Raw genomic sequence first — 19816 nt, forward strand, 5'->3', positions numbered from 1 at the left:
CCAGTCCAAGAGAAATTATAGCTCAGGAGGCACAGATCCTCCTGCAACATCTTGCCATGCAGAAGGATGTATTTGCTATAGCAAAGCTTCCCAGAGATTCCAAGGATCTCTATAGGTCAGCACTTTCTTGTCTTCACAGCTGGCACAAGGCTCACATAAACACTCTAATTGAAACAATTTTTTTGCTATATCAAGAGGGGAAAAATAACATTCCTGGAGCAGGATATCCTCTTTAGATGCCCTACTGCAAACCACAAAATCTTCCTTCTTGCACCAAGACCATGTAAAGTCCTTTCTCCCCCATTGTCCATGCCTTTTAATTCTGCAGGTGCCGACCTCATGCAAGACCAACAGCAAGGTCAGGTGGAGCTAATAAATTCAAGGGCCTGCACATCCTTGCTCTTGTTTTGCGGGGGTTTAAAGCCAGCAGAGTGTTATTCTGTCTGGCTTGTATTTCTAGCTACTACACTACTACTGCTCACACCAGGGGTGGGAAGGGGGTTGGGTAGCCAGGAACCAGTGAGGAAGTGCACAGAGGAGCTTTGTGGTCAAGCAGTGGAGCACTTTATCAACACTCTTGTGCCTTCTCAGTTGATCTGGTACCCATGACCTGTGCCTCCTCTGCCTCTGACCAAAGCCTCCCTTGGAGGTGATATGTGCCCACAGGATGCCATATGACGTGTGCCTTTCTTTCTTTAAACACTTGCCTACAATGTGCCATGGTCCAGTCACAAACCCAGCCCACCGGCTGCTGCTTGCCTCACCACCACCTCACAAACACAAAACACAAGCTGAGTTAATAAAATATGCTTTTAATGTGGTCTATCCTGAACATGTTAGACTTAAATATTTCATACTCTTTCTCAAGGCAACTAGCACCATGCTCATCTTAGCACCTTCTTTGTGGCTGCTCATCCTCTGTACCATACAATGACTTGTAATCCACTGTTGTAGCTGAACTGTAATGAATTGCTGCAGTGAAATTCTTTGGAGAAAAAAAAGTTTCTCTTCAGTCTCTTCTTCGTTCATCTGAGATTGCCATTTAGTGGGGTTGAGCAGGAATACTTTGAAGTCTGCTGGCTGATCTTAAAAGAGCTTCAGTCTCTTGGCAGGTTAAGGGACACAAAAGCATCCTCCCTTGTCTATCATTATTTCTTTTTCTGCCTTTTCCTTGCCACAGCTTTGTGCAAGGCCTGCATAATGAGGTCTTTGTTATTTAGGATGTTGTATTCACCCAGCTGAACCAGACGGTCATACACCTTCTCAGTGTATTGAATTGAATATGTTGAATAAGGGGAACAGCAACCATAGAGATCAACTTCACCATCTTCCATCTCTGACTCTAAGCGCTTCTGACCTAGGAGGAAGGGGTGACAAATCACTGCTGATAGATGGGAGTTACTCTGGTCATAAGCAAGCAAACAACATAACAGGGAAAGGAGATGTCTCTCCACAGAGAGAATTCATAATCTAAATTACTCTTGTGAGTTTAAAAAAAAAATTAAAACAAATAATTATTTTTCAAACTAACAGCTCAGTGCCTGGCTCAGGTGGATATCAGCTGCTTCACATCATGAGGGGAGAAAAATGATGATAATTCCTCTTACATGGGTCTACTCTGCAGTCTGAGCTTACGTAGATACATCAAAGTCACCTGCAAACTAACTAGTTTAAGGATTGAAACAGCACAGCCACGGCATCAAACCTGACATAGTAAAAAAAGTAACATTAAACAACAGAGAGGTCTGATGTATTAAAATGAGCCAACATTGAAGTTCAAGAGTTGGAGTATTAAATATACCTCCTTTAATAGGCTCTCTGTGATGTCATCCTTTTTTAACATGTTTGATTACTTACCTGGTGCTTTGTATTTTTGGAAGGTATCATTAATTAGTGGGAAAAATAGCAGTACTGGCGCTCCTGGAGTCTCAGCACCATCAAAGAGGTAACACTCCTTCAGGTTTTTCCTGTCTTCTTCACTCAAGTCCACCCTGGGAAAAAGGATTCCCTGCTCTGAGCAGTACTTGCAGGTCTGGTCCAGAGCCTGGATCAATGAACAGAACACTAAGAACAATGAACAGAACTACTAAGACTTAAAGAGGATTTCAGTGCTCAGGATTTCGAGTCCAGTAACAAACGGGACATTTTCCAAGCTATCTGTGTGAAAGCACTGAAATCCCTGTTGGAAAGCACTGCATCATTTGAGAGAAGGTTTTTGTTTTCCTCAAGTTCTTAGCACAAAACAGTTGTATCGTACAAGAAAAACAAATGGGAATAGGTACAGCCTATAAATGAAGTATCACACTGCAGCATTAAGCTAAAAATGCTAGTGGTTAAGACTTTTAGTAGGAGCAATGTAGAAAGCACCTAAGTGTTAAAAACTTCCAGGTATACAGTTGTTGAAGAAGAAGTAGAGACTGCTTCAATTTCTCTCACCTGTATCTGGGATCCTGCACTGTAATTTAAATGCAGGATGACATCCACCTTTCTCTCTGGTTTTAAAAGTGGCATGATGCTTGTATTGATGAAAAATCCCGTATCTATCAGAGTCAGGAATTCCTCTGATTGTGTCAGCTGGTTGGGAAATGTGTCTAACACAGTATCTAAAAGGAAAGATTTTTCCTGCTGTAATTGCAACAGTGCAAAACTGATTAGCCTGTTTTCCGCTCTTACACAATGACCACAGAGCCCTAACTGGTTAATGTCTTTGTGGAAGGGAGATTCGCGATAACCCTTTTCTGCTCTCCCAACTCCAGCCACATGCAGTTTTGGACCTGCAGTGGCAACATTCATGAAAGGGGTTTCTCATGCCTCCCCACCGAGTTCAAACAGAGAAAGGGAGAACCACCATCAGGACCTGGTGCCCCTGCCTCAGGAGGTGTGTGCCACCAGCAAACCATTGGCATGGAGATAACACCATGCCATGCTACATCCTGGTGTGCCACAACTGGTTGATCTAATAGTGATTCTGCCCAAACCTCTGGCCTCTAACCTTGGAGAATGGGTTTAATATCAAATCTGGGTTTTTGTTTTTTTCTGATTGTTTATTCTCTCCTCAGGCAGACAGGTCTTCTGTTACCTTTCCATCTGCAGAAGTGCTTGTTCTCCAGGTAGTCATTATGCACCTGGAAACCCTTTAGGAAGTTGTGCTCCTGGGCAACGCAGAAGCGGTCGGTGAGAGCACTGCGCAGAGCGCTGCCAAGGGGGCCGGGGGGGGTGAACAGGCGAGTCCTCAGCTCATGCAGCTTCAACGGTAGGAGGGGTTCCTCCTCTGCACAGGAAAAGACTGTTAAATTCTACCTGCCTAGAGCAAGGCAATCCCCCAAGATGTCAAGGTAAGTAACAAAAATCAGCATTTTCTTTATTTAAAAGGCCTAGGATGAAGAGGCTCGATGAGCACAAGTGGCCAAATGAAAAAGAAAACAAAATGCTAGTCTTCCAGCAAAATACCATTTCCTTACACAGTCCAGACTTGGATAAAACACAAGACCCTGTATCAGGCAGCAATAAAAATCTGCACCAGGCATACACACATTTGTGGAACAGACTGAATGCAGGCTTTGGAAAAGGATAACTGTCGTATTTATTTGCGTTTCAGTAGCTACTACTTAATGTAGTCAAAATATTTTGCTTTATTAATAATTTACAGATCAGTCTTATTATTCCTGAACATTTTACTCATCTACCAACATCAGTGTTGAGCCCTTAGTGAGCATATAGATCACAGGACTGAAGATTTTTAAATTATCCAATTATGCTCTGCAGTATGTGATTTTGAATCCAATGCCTTTCAGAAAGGCAATGTAGCCTTTGAAGAAAGACTCCAAAAAATGCCAGATGTACTGTGCACATGTCACATACCAGATGGGTGTGATGTTTATCTAACATTAACCCTATCTAACAATAAATACACAGTAAGAAAGATGATTAAAATATGATATTTACCTATATTGTCAATTTTGTCACGGGTCCACCTGTGCCAGAAATCTTCTGAGGAATGGGACAAATTCCAGATGTATAACACATTCAGTGAGAATAAACTACTCCACATGCCTGTAAAAGGAAAGAGCTTTCTAACTCAAATATTCACACATCATGAATCGCAAAACTCTTATCATGAGATGAAATCTGCAAGGTTCATGCTTTTTCTTAGTTTGTTTTAAATGGATGATATGTCATTTTTATTTGGCTGATGGCTTTTAAACCTTATTTTGGTCTTCAGTTTTTGTCTTATAGTACTTAGGGCTGGATATGTATTTTAACAAGTGGTGTAATTTTTGTGAATTAATATGATTTAAGGAACTTGAGTTTTCGGAAAAAACCCAAGTATCACAAGGCTTGTATAAAAAGAAAGAAGGAACGTTTGCAATCTGAGAGATTTGATGGGGAATTATATTGATAAAGGTCTAACTACAACATGATCTTACAACTTCTGCTTTTGTAGGCTTCCCTTTTTGAGAATAAGCCTGTTAACACATGGAGAGATCAGTTTTGACTATACATTTTTGAGCTTGAGAAACAATTTCTTTGGTTATCCCATAGGGCACAAGTTCTCAGTGTTTTTTTGTTCAGGAAGTGCAAATGTATGAACATCCAGCATAGGCTTAGGCTAAAACAGTACAGTGTCTCCCTCACTCTAAGTGAAGTGGCCAGTCGAAGAGAAGTTTGCACCTCGAACTAGTCACAAGTTGACAGCTTGCCTCTTTGTCTGGAGAACACATATCCATGCTTCACTTCAGTCAGTAGCAAAAATTTTTCTGGATATGACTATGCTGTTTTCCACCCAGGCTTGTCCAGGCAATGTGGAAACTGGAGCCAATGATGTGTGGCCAAAGTAGACTGTCTGGAGCAAGGGGGACCTAGCATGCTCAAACACACCTCGATGCAGTGAGGAATCAGCATGAAGGCTCACATTAACTGTCTATAGGAAGCACACAAATTACTGACTACCCACGAGACAGGCAAGAGGCTCTGAAGTTCACCCCTCTGGAGTCACATGAGCAGAACCGCGGACTCCCAGGGACCTGAATTTTATTGTTGGACTGGAAGCAATACTATATTTCTATTCAAAATTAGTTTTAAAAATGAAACTAACTGTGTGTCTGTCACTTTGAATTTTCTTTTTTACAGTAAACTGAATCCATTATAGTAAGAATTAATTTAGCAATGAGATATTTATCCTCTCTGGTGAAACTGCCCTGTCAGTCATGCACTAGTGCTTTATTAGTGCTTAGTCTATATAGCTCACAATTTTAAAAAAATAAAATCATTCAGATGTTTCTAAGAGCTTACCTTCTAAGAAGCAGATCCGGGATTCAGGGACCTTCTTCATCAACCGACCCATGAAAAACTCACTGCCAAAATCCTCAGCACGAACAAAAGCTCCATATTTCTGCAATCCCACCTCATAAGGGGTGAACTCCACCCATTCTGTGAAAAGGAACACAAAAAAGAGAACAATGTTTTACTACAGCCACTTAACTGTAGATAAAAATGATGTTGCTATCATGGGAATGAAAGGAGTTGAAAATCAAAATAGTTTCTGCAGTTAAGTCTAGTGTTTCAGACCAATAACAATGAGTTAGAAGCATGGTACAAAATGAAAACTCATGAACGTGAAAAGTCTTTGAAATATTTTTGAGTCTGTTGCATTGACAGTCAAACCTTTCCCTGGCCACAAGGACATTATTCAAATACACATCTGCTGAGGTTCTGATCTTTAAATGAGAGGGGGTTTTTTAGAGCATCTAAAAAGACTGTCCCAGGATTTACCAGCTTAAATATAAAGACAAATAACCCTCAGAAGTGTCATAATTACCTTTGAAATCCAGAGTGCTATAGTTGTTCTTGACATTGACTGCAGTATAGATAGGCAATGGGTTCTGACCACGATCAATGGCCCGTTGCTGATCAGAGAGTCTATGGTTGTCTTTCTGTGATTCCAGAAATACGGTTACACAGACGAAAATTAGCACAGGAACGGTTTCCCTGCATCTAAGCTTGTAGAGCAGAAAAATTTCTGCCACTAATGTATAATGCGTGCTGGGCTTAAATTCTGAATATTCCATATTTTTCAAAATCCCTGTAAGTGATCTGTTACTGAAATATCTGCAGGCATCCAATCTGATGCCAGATTATTTGATGACCCATTAGGATGAAAATGGAAGAAAACGATGAAGAGCAGAAAACAATGCTTTTGGTATAAGTCAGCTTAACATGTTTATGTACAACATATTTCAAAAGTCTGCAGGTCCACTAGTAAATACCTCTCAGAGGCATTAAGATAATGTCTGTAATTTTGCTATTTCTAAGTGAAATACTTGCAGAATAAGCAAAAAAATCTTAAAATATAATATTTTTTCAAAACATTTATCTTGGAGTTTTCTCAGAAGAACATATCCAAAATCTAACAAACAAGAATGCTGATTTCCACCATGGTTGGATATCTAAAAGACTGCTACCAAATACTTTGGAAACAGCTGTACATTTGCATACACAGTCTCATAACAAATTACTTCTCTCAGAACAAACAGGAAAATATCTTCTCCAGAAATTAATTTTCAGAAAATTGTAAGTCACTGTAAATGCTGCTTTATGACATACTGTACCCCATCATGCAACAAAGATTCCAGGACAAGCCCCCAGAGATCTATAAAAGATGTTTTGCGGCCCTCTGTCTTCCGTTGACACAGCTGCTTTTTGTAATACTTTAAATACTCCAAGGAAAGGGAATTTATTTTGCACTTTGTCATATGTTTTCGAGCCTCATTGATTTGCTTGTCGAGATCCTTTTGTGACCAGTCAGCATCTCTGTACAAGTTTGACATGGTCCTAGGAAGAAGAAATATATATTGAAGAGAGAAAAAAACCACACCAAGGTTTGAAATAGGCAATGGCTACATTTTGTGTTTCTATTTTAAGTTCTTGATTTGAAATTAAGTAAAGGTTTCCTGTCTTCAGCTCCCTAAGAAACTAACATGTTCCCTTAGAAGTCATAGTCATTATCCCTGTCAAAATGGCTTGAGAAATTCTCCATAAGATGTTCTTAGAATAACACTTGTTTTCATGCTGTTGCAAATTATGTGACTTGCCCCCATGTAAAGACTTTAATCTGCCAATTTTGGAAGAAGATCAAAAAAACTGGACTACTGAGAAGGTATCATAGTTAGACTACTGCATGTCAGCCCCAGCCTGCTTCAGTGCATCGGTGTCATCAGGGAGACTCCAGCCAAGAGCTGCCCAGTCCTACTTACCATGTAGTACCAGATAAGCCAGTCAGGTATGTGGCACAGTCCAAGATATTGAGTTTCTTGAGCCCCCGCAGACTGCCATACAGTGCGGTCAAAGATCTCATCCCTCCTCCCGTAGTCATGATGGCCACCACTGGGGTCTGTGCAACACACAAACAGAAAGGGCTGGTGTCGAGCAGCGGGCTGCAGCTGACTGTGGCAGAGACTTCCTACTGACACCACCACACATGCCCAGGCACAGACTTCTTTCCAAATTATTCCTGCTGAAACATAAGCTACCACTGATTTCATAAAGAAGAAGAGGAGTAAAAGTAATGACAATTTTTGCTTAGATAACTGACAATTGTCTCCAACGTGTTCAACACAGATGTTTGGTAAAAAACAAATGAAAATGCGTAAGAGAGAAAAAAACAGTTGTAAAGGCAGGAATTAAACAGAAACCTTCCAGGTCAAAGAGAGGAGGAAGGATTATCAACAAAGATAACAATCATAGGGTAAAGACTGTGGAAGAAGCCATTTCTATATAAGGAATATCTAGTTGGCTGACAATAATGGTGTAGCAGGAGAAGAGTTAAACTCAGGATAGCAGTTGCAAAAGACACAAACAGCAGGGTGAGATTAGAGGTATGGGGCAGTATTAGAAGTGTACTTAAGTTTAAAGATGAGGAAGGACCAGAAAAAAAAATTAACTGGGAAGAAAAAGAGGTCATATTATGCTGTTATTCCCCCATTGCTAAGCTGAATCTACAGACCTCATGGTCCAGCAGATCGTGTTCCAGCTGCAGGACCTTCTTCAGAGCAGGAGCAACATAATTCTGCCTTTTGCGTAGAAAGTCTTGCTCCTGCACACAGAGGTCAAACCCTAAACGCACATCAAGGTGGTCTGGGCTGGAGCAGAGATCAGGAAAAAAGAATATTCCACTTTATTATTGGTAGACAGGCTGAGTTTCAAATATAAGGAAACACTACCACATTTACAGGAGGAGCCATTCCTACACTCCCAAGCAGATATACAATGCTGCATGAAAGAATGACAGAAAAAATGACCACTAAATTCCTAAGCAGTTATCAAAATAAAACCTAAGGAAAGACATTCCTGCAGATAATTTCTGAGAAATCTGCTGTCTGGATTCTCTCATACTTAAGCCTGCACCGAGAGCTATAGTAAAAATTTCTCATGTTTGTCTTGAATTTGGCAGCAAAGTTTACCTACTTCATGATCAACAGCACCAGGTGATCAGCTGCACTCTTACACAGTGTTAAAAAGATGTTAAAAACTGTGCTGAGCATAACACATCCATCAGTATGGATTATCTACACATATTGTTAATTTTGCACATATAGTTTGCTTTCAGCTCATGTGAATTCCACATCACTTGATCACACAACCTACTGTCCTACTGTGAGTGCCCCTTCCCTGGTAAAGCGCCAAGGGTGAGACAAGTTCATCTAAGGACTAGTTAGTCTCCAAGAGTGGCCAAGTCTCTTACCAGTCTTCTGCCTTCGCATGTAAATCAAATCCTTTATCCTGAAAAGCAAGAATGGAAGGAGTGTAAGTGTGACAACCTGCTTTAGCACCCCTCCCCTGCAGCCCCAGGAGGAATTTTAGCTTGTGCCATCCTAGCAATGCAGGTACAAATCGGGAGCTCTGAATAATCCAGCAGAGTGTGTGAATTGACTGCAGTGGTTTATTGTCAGGTAAGTGGTTCAGTAATTCCTAATGTTTTCTAGTGAATGTAACGTCTGAGGGCAACTGCTGTTTACAGAGGAAAGTAATGACAATGTATACCTTACCCACCTCTACCAACGTTACCTCTCGGAGGCAGGCAGCCAGGCTGCAGCCACATTACTATTCTACAGAGCAGCATTTGCTCTTCCCTTTCTGTGGCTTGTACACCACAACAGCCATGACCCTTTCATTCTATATGGGATTTTTTAGCCATGAATCTAAAAGTGCTTTTCAAAGCATGGTCAGCATCAGCACGAGACTGGTGCTACCTCAGTTAGTTCAGGTGACCCACTGGTGCGTGAGAAGGAGAAAAGCAAAGCCTCAAAATTTAGCATGAAGTAAGATCAGGATTGAGTTAGGAAGATCCCACACCCCTTCAAACAGAACAAGGCACAACCTAGCCTTATCACCTAAAGACCTACCACTGTTAGACTGTGGCATTTTTGCCTGCAGGCTTTCATCATCAGAAGGTACCCTGGTAATCATCAGGAGGATGCAGACTTCCACACCCAGGCTTCTCAACCTCTCCACAAAAGAGGAGGCACTCACCTCTGCTAAGATCATGTTTTTTCCACTTGGAAGGGAATGAAGTTCCATGTTTGGGGAGCCTGTATCATACACATGGGAACACTGAAAAAATACAAATATATCCAAGTTTATATTGTAAGAAATGTTACTGTTTTTCCACCATGCAAATTTATGTTACTATTTATGGTGCATGTTACTTTACATGCCATTATTGTGTTTTATAAAGTCCTATTATAACATACAAAGGAGGGCTGTCGTTTCTTCCCTGGTAGTGTAACATCCAGTGTTGGCTGCTTGTATCTTGCATAGTGGAATTTGGCAGGAGCAGAGAAGCCGAAGACCAGATCAGATCCCAGCATAAGGTCTTGGGTGCCCTCGTAAGAGCCTTGCACTTTAAAGGAGAATTCTTTCTCTAAGGAACCAACACAAAAGCAGACACAGAGTAGTTTTCTCATCAAAATTGGAAACAAAGGTTCTTACAGAGTCTACCACAAGGCTGTTCTCATGTTTTGGGTTTGTTGTTTGGTTGGTTTTTTTTTCCAGTCTTACATTAAGCTAATTGCCTTCACAATATTAACACATCTTGATTTAAAAATAGCTGATGGAGAAATAACCTCACTTGATAAAGATTTCTTCTGCTTTTTCTTCTTCTTCTTCTCAACCACCTGAACTTCCAAGCAGCAGATTTTGCGAGACTGTTAAGAGACACAAACAATAAAATACCTCATGGTAGGGAATTTTCCCAGTCTGAGATTCAGTCTAAGCTCCCACTGATGATGATACAAATGCTATACAGGCAGTGCACTTTGTCCTGAGGAAAACATTTTCTCTCAACCACAACCTCAATTTCAGATGCTGGCTGGAACAGGAGGGGACTCTGAGAAACTGGATGCAGGCAGGGCAAGGCTGGGGATGCAGCATGGATGAACAGGGCTTGAAGAAAGGAGAAGGTGAGGGCAAAGTGAAAAACAGCACTCCCAGGATCCTGACAGAGATGCAGAGGACTGATTTAAACAAAAATAATGAGGAAACAAAACTAATAAATGAGCATATGTCATGGTCAGAACGTCTCTGTGTAAAAAGCGTGGTTATGAATGCAGGAAATGATGTATGCTTGGGACAGGACAAACCTCGTCACTTTGGCAGGACGGGAATTCAGAAGCAGTGATGTCCAAGGGAGACTTCACTGCTGCATCAGTGTCTCAGACCTAAGCCACTTCCATGTGTTGCCTTTGCGACACCAGAGGAATGCTAGCATGGGGGATCTCCCTGCTGCTCCAGCAACAGCGTCTCCACAGGTGCCATCCACAAGGATGTGTTGTGAGGCAGATGACGAAGTGGGAAATCGTGGTGTTTCAGTGCTGTCTTTGCTCAGTCAAAGGGCATGTTGGCCTGATGACTGTGAGTCAAGTAAAACAAGTGTGGCAACAGGACAAGAAAGGTGACAAAGCATAACACTCACCACTAGTACTCCATTAGTAATGATGGTTTCAGGAGGGCCTGAACTAGGAAATAGAAAGAAAAATACATTTTTAATAACTCGGTATAATTACAGTATAATTCATGAGCCACACCCTTCTCCTGATTTTCCTCTTGCTTATTTTTAGTTGCGTATTGGATTTGAAAGAAAAGTCCCAGGAGACTCGTGGTACAAGTTTCCTCATGCTACTCTGTCAAGGCACATTCGTCATCCTACCGGCTCATCCAGTCCTGGAGGTCAGCAAAAAACAAAGGTACTGCGGGGCCAAACAGTGCAGTGATTTTATGCTGAGTCCCAAGACGTGGCTGCAGATGATTTAATGGAATCCAGTTTTTTAAAAATTGCAGTCTGTTGGAGAGTGGAACAGAAAGGGCTCTAGACTGGAAATCTAGTGCATTATTCCATGTCGTGCTTTGAAGGGAGGTGAACTCCCCTGCTGATCTCAAAGATGAACACGTGACAAAACAGTAGTATTCTGGTCTTAAATAGTATTTATTACGTTAGGCAAAGAAAAGGTTTGACAGTGTTGTCCCTGTCTGCCTGAAGTTCATGGGAGGTCATCCTGGCATGCACCAATTCATCACCCAGCTCATAGCACAGATTCCTTGGGAAACCATGTTCATCATCAGCATCATCAAGGAATGATGCACTCTGGACAATTAAGCTAGATCATTTCATGCCTCTGAATTGCTGTTTCTTTTTGCTGCAGATTATGTTGCATTTCATGTTTACTCACATATTATCCAATGCAAATCCCACCTCTAGCTCCTCTTGTCTCTGGAAAATAAAAAAAGGAAAACAGTTTTGGCACTGTCTACTGGCAGTTCTCATAATGCAAGTTCTCAGTCTCACAATATAGGTACACATGCACTATTTGTGACTGGCAGAGCATTTAAAATAGAGGCACCCACCACCTCACATCAGCGAGTCTTGAGCCTCAAGATTCTTTATTGATAGCAAGTTTCTGGATGGCTGTAATAGCAGTTTTTAACAAAGAAAGTAGTTGGCTTGCCTGCTTCTGCTGGGACACAAGGGACAGACCCAGGCGGAGATGCTGTCTCATACCGAGTCTGTCAGCAAAGAGAAAGAAGGTCTGCTGAGGGGAGCAGCCAAAGCCTTCTGATGTAAGGAGGGGAAACGGTGGCATGCAAAGCAACCACTTTGGCAATGTGTTGAGGGCATTGGGGCAGAGGTAAATCTGACATTAAGGCCTGGTCTGTAGGGTGGTGGAGAAGACTGTAATCCCTAGGAGGAAGAAAGCACAGGAGAGAGGAAAACAAAGGTGGAGACAGAAGGGATGATGAACAGAGAAGTGAGATCACGCTGTAGGTTACTTAGTTGCTCAAATTACCTATTGCATTAATGACATCAAAAAGTTATTAATATAAGACCAAAAAAAATTACAAAGGCCTGAAGAATATGAACTCTAACTACTGTAGCTTTGCAAATGCAGTAATGAAAGGCTTGGATATGGCACCTATAACCACCCAGACAGTAATGAGCTGGGTTACAACTAGCCAGATGTTTCTATTTTACCAAGGGCTAGTAGAAGTCCACACACTGATCCTCTGGTATTTTGCAGAGAAAGAAATAGTCAAATAAGGCATTTAAAGATAATGAATTGCAGAGCGGAGTTTGGGTGTATGTAGATAATCAGCTGAATTGTGCATGATAGATGCACAAGAGACTGAGAGGGAACTGGAAAAGGAGAGGGATGGACAGAACATACTGGGAGGTGGGATGTACGACTTTCAGAGCCTTTCAGAGCCATTCATATTTTGAATGTGGACATTCAAAATAGGAATATTTCTTGTTGCCAAGTTGAGTGGCATGACTTAGACACCTTTTTTAAACACCCATGCCACAGTTCATAATTAGCAACTAGTCTGGTTCAACACTTGGTTCTGATCACAAAGTTATTACTTCCTAAGTATTAGGTTAAGTGACAAGTTATGACAAAAAGAATCATGGACTGGAGTGGACACACTCCTCAGTGGGGGCAGGCTCAGCAAAGTGACAATTTTGCAGAGATGCCTGAAGTCTGTGAGCTTCTATGGCCAACACCAAAACCTTCAGTGTGTCTACAGATCCAGATGTGAACAGGCTTTTCCATGTCAGAGTGAAAACCAACTCCCTTTTATGTGGCTGGGCAGTCCATACACAAGAAAGAAAAAAATGAAAGATTTTGCAAATAACATTTTAGACAGAAAAGCAGACAAACACATTCATGCCGACCTATTCCATTTCTTATTTCAGATCTCACCTGTGAATCACACTTGAAGTGCATGAAGACTTGCTCTCCCAGGGAAAGTTTGGCTATATCGAAGTACACCGTGAAGAGGTGGTCATCTTGAGTAACCACATCCTTATCATAGAGTGCCAGTTCCAGCACATTCTGGGAAGAGAATGGAAAGACTTTAGAAATTTGTCAGGTTTCATTCAAAGCAGGAGATCCTGGGGACAGCTGTTTAGAGTCAGCTGTGAGGAGTGGGAGGACGTAAAGAAAAAGAGCAGGAAGGGAGGGAGGTGGAGGGGAAATCAACTCCATCTGGCATCTGCCTATGAGGAGGAATGAGAGGAAATCACAGACATCTCAAAGATCACATTCTACCCATGGCTGAGAGAGATACTTGTCTTTCATGGCATGGAAAACCATCATAAGGATATATGTTATTCTCATACCTTTCTGCATATTCCTTGCCTCTTGAGAAAATTACTTATGTCCCCTTTTCAAAAGGATAAAACCTGGCAGTTGCTCCCTAGGTCATGGTTAACAGGGAAGTCCCAGCTCAGTACCTTGACCTGACTCTGGATCCTGAAGTAGAAGGTTTCATTCCAGACTGGATCTTTGCAATTCTTGATGGTTTTAGTCTGAAATTTGTCAGTCGAAGCAGTTGGCAGCCATAGGCTCACATAGCAATCAGTCTGGCTTACTGTATGTTAAAAAAACACAAACACATCTAAAATAAGGATTTGCCCTAGAAGAAAGAATGAATTGAACAACATGAAGCTTTGCTTTCAAAGAGATACACCATGAAACATGATAACATATTTGTCCAACATAAACATTACAATTTAGTATTATGAATGGAGAAAAAGGAAGAGGGACATGATTCTTCTCTGAATGAATGTGATTAGGGACATAACAAATGCATTAAAACCAAAGGGTTTTCTCCTCCTTTTGTCCTGGGCAATCAATTTAACCCAGGATAAAGTAATTCAGGACAACCACAGCACCCTATATCTGCAAGGGTTAAGGAAACAAAGTGATAGCTTCTATTTTAGCCAGACAGTTCATTTAAATAAAGCCCAAAACATTAAAAAAAAAAAAGTCTCTTGATTTCTGCATAAGTAAAACTATAATATTCTATTATATTTCAGTTGCAGGCCATCAGAAGTGAGCCTAGAAAATGTCAAAACATCTAATGGGGTTTTATCATGAAAACTGGTACACAGGGAATTGGGGTATGGTAATTCGGATTACTTAGGTTTGAGTAAGGTTTGAGTTCAAGCTGAATTTGAGATAAGGTTACTCCATTTTCAGTATTTGCTCCATTATCCCAACTAGTTTGTGTCCTTTGTTACATAAATATTTTCCAGAGGAAAACACAGGATATCTTTCCACATTTTTTACTTTCAACAGACTGCAGAGTTTTCCCTGCTCCCTTTGGGGATGCAGAGAAATATGGGCAATAGGTACAGCTGTGACCTTATAGAGTTCCCATTGCACAGAACAGGACTGATGCAAAGAGCAACACACTGTGTTCACTGCTGGAACCAGTACGACAATGAGAGGACTTTCTCCATCCATGGAAGAACTCTAGAAAGCACTTTTGCTTTGAGCAGGACTAGCTAGTACCCCATGAAGGTTAAGAGGACTGTACAGAGCACTACAGATACTTACAGACATCTGTCTGGTGGATATTTCTTGCTCTTATGACTCTTATAGTCAGTAAGTAACACACAGATGATTCTATCTGCAGGGAAAAAAAAAACAAAACAAAACAAAACAACCAAAAAACATTCAAAAGACAGGAAGGAATGCTAAAGGTAGATAGCATATTGAGAAAATAGATATGATCAAGAGAGAGAAATACCTAAATCATGAACAACTTAGTTGACTTTGTTACATAAATATATTCCAGAGGAAAACACAGGATATCTTTCCACATTTTTTACTTTCAACAGACTGCAGAGTTTTCCCTGCTCCCTTTGGGGATGCAGAGAAATATGTGCAATAGGTACCGCTGTGACCTTATAGAGCTCCCATTGCACAGAACAGGGCAATGTGACTATGAAATGGCCAATACATTTATTTTCCTACTAATATCTAAACCAAGTACTAGACTGAAAGACTTCTCTACTTTTATAGCATGGTATGTGGACTTGTATTATTATAGAGCATTTATTTGCTTTCTAGCTGCACAAAGTGGTGAAGTTCAGACTCAGCTTGAGAGAAGATTTACTTGTTAAATTTTCAAGATAGAAAATGAAAAGCTGCCTTAGGCTTTTTACAAGTGATAAAACCATCATTGTGGGAATCACCTCCCAAGAAGTCATTACACATGTTCAGTCTCCTGGGCTATGGAATATGATTTTCTCATATTCCTGCTCTTTTAAATGTACAGTACTCCCCAGAATTAAATGTTGACCTCTGATCCCTACACTGCTTTTAATGTCAGAGATCGCTGCTTTGCCCTTTCACCATGCTACTCACTATGCATGTGTTTTTCATTTACAGGGTCATAACTGCCCCCCCCTGAGCTGAGCTCACCTCTAAGTTTTTCTTGTGAGAAGTTTTTCTCTAGTTTTGAACCATGTAAACTCTTCGTGACCAGAGTTTCTTTGCACTGTTTTGCATAAGAAGTGAAAACAGTGTTCTACACCTGATGAGAAACTCTTGTTTGTTCCCTTTGGCTTTCCTCTTTCATACTAGCCCATGTCTCCAACATTAAGGCCTCATGCTTGAGTTCTTAGCTGCTCATATTGCTGTTCTGGTCTCATGTTAGAGTCCAAACATGAGTCCATATCCCTCCTTCTTTTACCATAAAATAAAGAAATACATACCATTGATCTCCATTTTAACCTAACCTTTAATTTCTCCAGTCACGGAAAGGGGGAAAAGACACAAGATGTTGGAATATAAATCAGCAGGAAAATTTTGCTCAAAAAGTTCTAAAATGCAAAAGGCATTTAGTGCAAGTACAGGGCCACAAACTGGTAGTGACACCACCTGCTCATTCCACCTACACTGCAAAAGGACTATAAAAAGACCATTGCCAGTCCTGAAGTAGCATTAGATGACACTGACCTCATTAGTCCCACAGAGAAGGATGTGTGACACAGGTACCATGGGAAAGGAGAGCGGGACTTTTGCTCTAGTTGGCCTGTCTGAGCAAGACAATTTTATATGTGCCATGCTTACCATCTGTAAAAAGTGATCAGTATTCATAGGCTCAATGGAATGTATGTCCATGTGTGATGTCTCTCATAATATTTAACCTGAGTGTATTCATGCATGCAGCCAGGGCTAATGAATATACGTTGTTGAGATTGGGGACAGTTAACAAGTAGGCTAATGAAGAAACAGGTAACATTAGCCACCAGGTAACCAAAGCACCCTATTCTAGGAAAAGGCATCAACGACATTTGTGCTGTTCAGCTGCACAGCAGGTGACCACGTGTGTAAATCAAGGATGTCAAACCACTGCTAAGAGTCCAAAGAGTAGCTGTGGATAAGCCTATCAAAGGCACTTCTATTCATGTCTAAACCCCAACTCCTAAGACACAGAAATGAGGCAGGTACAGGTGGAAAGTGTTCGGTAATTACAGAGCCAGTAACTGGTGCTGCCAGTGGCTGGCTTTGGAGAAGGCTCTTTCCTGGAAGGGCTCAACTGAGTTTCAGGGATCGGGTCCCCTGGAACCACCTTCGTGGTTTGTGGTCATCCCAAATCACCAGGGAGGGAGTGCAGATTAACAAAGTACTCAGGCATGTGGTTGTGCCCTGTCATAACCAGCTAGCTTTGGCTTAAACGTCACAGAGGTATAAAGCAAATGGCCAAAACCCGTCAGCTGTGTGAGTTTTGCCTAAAAAATTTGTGAGGTCTGGTTTGTTCTTCTGAACCTGCTGTGATCCCTGCAGTGTAGAGAGCTGCATTTTAGGGAATATTTTCTCATCTTTGGGCATTGTATTCAACTAATCAACAGAAAGGTTTGGCTATGCCTTAAAGTGTAAGCACAACACTTGTTTTTCAGCAGCTTAACTCAGCTCAAAACAGAACAAGGGAGAGATCCAAACTACTACTAAATGGCCTCAAACTAGAGAGAACAAGGTTAAAAAATCTTTTTTGGCACATCTGATCCTCTCATTTCCTAAATTTCCTATAACGTGTCTGAAGTCTTCTGGAAAAGTATTAGTTTTTTGTAAAGACCAAAGGAAGGATTAATCCAGGAGATCAGGTGTTGAAAATCCACTTCAAGATTGTGCCACTCTTTGTGGGAGTAAGTGGCACAATTTCACATCTACACCGACAGTAAATTTGCCCTTGTACTTTAGCAAGATATATGCAGCAGAAAGCCTATTCAAACCCATCCTTTTCAAGATACTGGTCTTGTTAAAACAGGGTTCATTTCCCATGTGCCAAGGATAAAAAACAGCAGTAGGACTTTAACGTGAAGCAAGACTGCCTAAGTGAAGTGATCAAAATGATAAGCGGGACAGTGTTTCACAGAGGAAGCTGGATGGGTTATGGCAAGTAATTAGACTGTTTGGCAGATGATGAACCCTATCTGTTCTCACCCAAGCTCCACCCAGCACGAAAGTCTCTTTTACAGTTTTCTTTTGAAATTCTCTTGTGCAGTACCTTTGTAACAGGAGTCCGCTGTTCCCTGTCAGGATCCAGCTGCATAATTCCTTCTAGCCAAGTGGTTGGAGTGATCAGATCCTGCAACAAGAAGGGCCAACGTTACCCCTGGAAAAACCATTCTGTCTCTTAAAAGCAATCCTCATTGGGAACTGAGAACTGCAGGACAGGAGTAAAGGGTGGCCCCTGGTCAGTGCTGGCCACAGAGCCTCGGCAGGTACAGGTGTCTCCTGCTGTGCTCAGTGCCACTGCCTGCACCAGGCTTGCCCCAGTAAGCCTGAGCAGAGGCATAGCAGCCAGGAAGGTCCACCCTTTGCATGACACACAGGGGGGAAGGCAGATCCTGTCCCTGGCTGTTAAAGGAACAGCAAACCTGTCTCCTGTAAACACACCCTGACAATAATCTTTCACCTTGAAGCACATCTCCATGCTATTTAATACTTATTCTAAGGTTACATACATCTCTAAAAGAAAGAAAAAACCCTAAATATACAAAATGCTCCCTTTTTAAATAAAGTCTTACTCCCCAAGTAGTTTTCAATTCCTTCCTACAGCTTGCTATCATTTTTTAAATTTCAATAATGAGTTCCTGAAGCACTGACTTTCTTCACCCCATGCAGAGACATTTATAGCCAATGGTAGTTCAAGAAAGCAGTACCATCTTTGCACTATGTGCAGCATAACCAGCTCAGATCCCAGATGCCTTGCCTTGCTCTGCACCCTTCTTACCTGAGACAAAACGCCATCTTGCTCCATTGTGGTCACTGTCACATACACGTCCAGTGTTATCTGTGGCAATGCAATTTCACATCTCCCAACTTTCACAGACACCGATAGTTTAAATGTCTTATATGCAGGTGAGCAGCTATTTATAAACTGACTCAGAGCCCCACCTCTGCCTGATTTCTTAAACCGAGTTATTCCCCTCCCATTTTCTTACGCTAGGAAGTTGAATCCTATGGTCGAATAAGTAGGAAAAAATACCTTTGCCTGTACAGTAGGTGGAAGTATGCTGTTTGAGTCACTTTGCCAAATATTGGCCAATGGCAGCTTTATAACTAATGGTAAGAGAAGGATGTCCTTTTATCTGAGTACTGAACTATCCACTTAGCAAGACCTCAAAGCTTACAGAAATACATACTCTGCAATAAGATGCATCAACAGTACATTAATTTGATTTAGGTTATCTGTGGCAGTAAGCAGACAGGATGAAACAGCTAATGAAAGAAAAAGAGGGACAACACTATTGCTCTCAGACTAAACTGGTTCTTGCAGAAGCCATTTTAAGGCTTTCTGTACCACATGTCCCTGCAATCTTAGGTCTAGGTGTGCAGAGTAGACACACTCATATGGTGGTTTATATCTGCTCAGCCTTGGTCCAGCAGGCTTGAGTCTTTGCTCAAGTCATTGTATTTTTTGTCTCTTCTTTCCTATGCCTTGTTACTATTATTTTTGTTTAGACGAAGAATCCTGAAGCAATGACTTTCCTTAGCTTAGCTCCACCCCCTGTAAATACTTCTGCTCCGCTTTCCAGCTCGGACTGACTCTGCCTGTAATCTAGCTGCATTTAAGTGCCCGTGACTGACCCAATGAACCATGCCAGCCAGAGGCAAAGCTCGGCACCAACTGCCCACTGCCCTCTGCACCATCCCTGGCACACCTGTGAAGCCACCACCTCAGCAGGACAGCCACACCTGCCCCTGTGAGCACTGAGCTGACCCCTATGCCATTGAAACCAGCATGGCTCCCAGCTCACTGGAACGGGGTTAGAAAGGGCAGCCAAAGACATGTATCCTCATCAGGTCATAACAGGTCAAAATCTTGGAGGGAGGGGAATCCCTTGGCTCCCCTGCTCTCCTTGTATATTGCCTATGACCAAAAAGCTACCCCTTCCCTGAACGTTCTTGAGATTACTGGTTAAATGTTGCTACCAGCCAGCACAGTTCCCCTTTGCACATTCCCATGC

At 41.6% G+C, this 19816-nt stretch overlaps 1 protein-coding gene across 1 annotated transcript; it reads right to left on the minus strand.

The window, feature by feature from the left end:
• Nucleotides 1-898: 898 nt before the first annotated feature.
• LOC141942017 (cytosolic phospholipase A2 epsilon-like) lies at nucleotides 899-19499 on the minus strand. The gene is made up of 22 exons (XM_074864959.1): nucleotides 19437-19499; nucleotides 18580-18639; nucleotides 17851-17931; nucleotides 14892-14964; nucleotides 13784-13920; nucleotides 13251-13382; nucleotides 11724-11764; nucleotides 10970-11012; nucleotides 10127-10202; nucleotides 9750-9919; nucleotides 9529-9609; nucleotides 8741-8778; nucleotides 8003-8138; nucleotides 7254-7390; nucleotides 6609-6831; nucleotides 5819-5933; nucleotides 5293-5430; nucleotides 3946-4053; nucleotides 3080-3271; nucleotides 2437-2603; nucleotides 1858-2044; nucleotides 899-1357 (listed from the first exon to the last, which is right to left on the minus strand). The coding sequence occupies exons 1-22, from the start codon at nucleotides 19497-19499 to the stop codon at nucleotides 1149-1151; spliced, it is 2607 nt and encodes an 868-aa protein (XP_074721060.1). The 3' UTR covers nucleotides 899-1148.
• Between the last annotated feature and the right edge of the window lie 317 nt (nucleotides 19500-19816).

The sequence above is a fragment of the Strix uralensis genome, chromosome 4 (genome assembly GCF_047716275.1).
Source record: "Strix uralensis isolate ZFMK-TIS-50842 chromosome 4, bStrUra1, whole genome shotgun sequence".
Classification (NCBI taxonomy): domain Eukaryota; kingdom Metazoa; phylum Chordata; class Aves; order Strigiformes; family Strigidae; genus Strix; species Strix uralensis.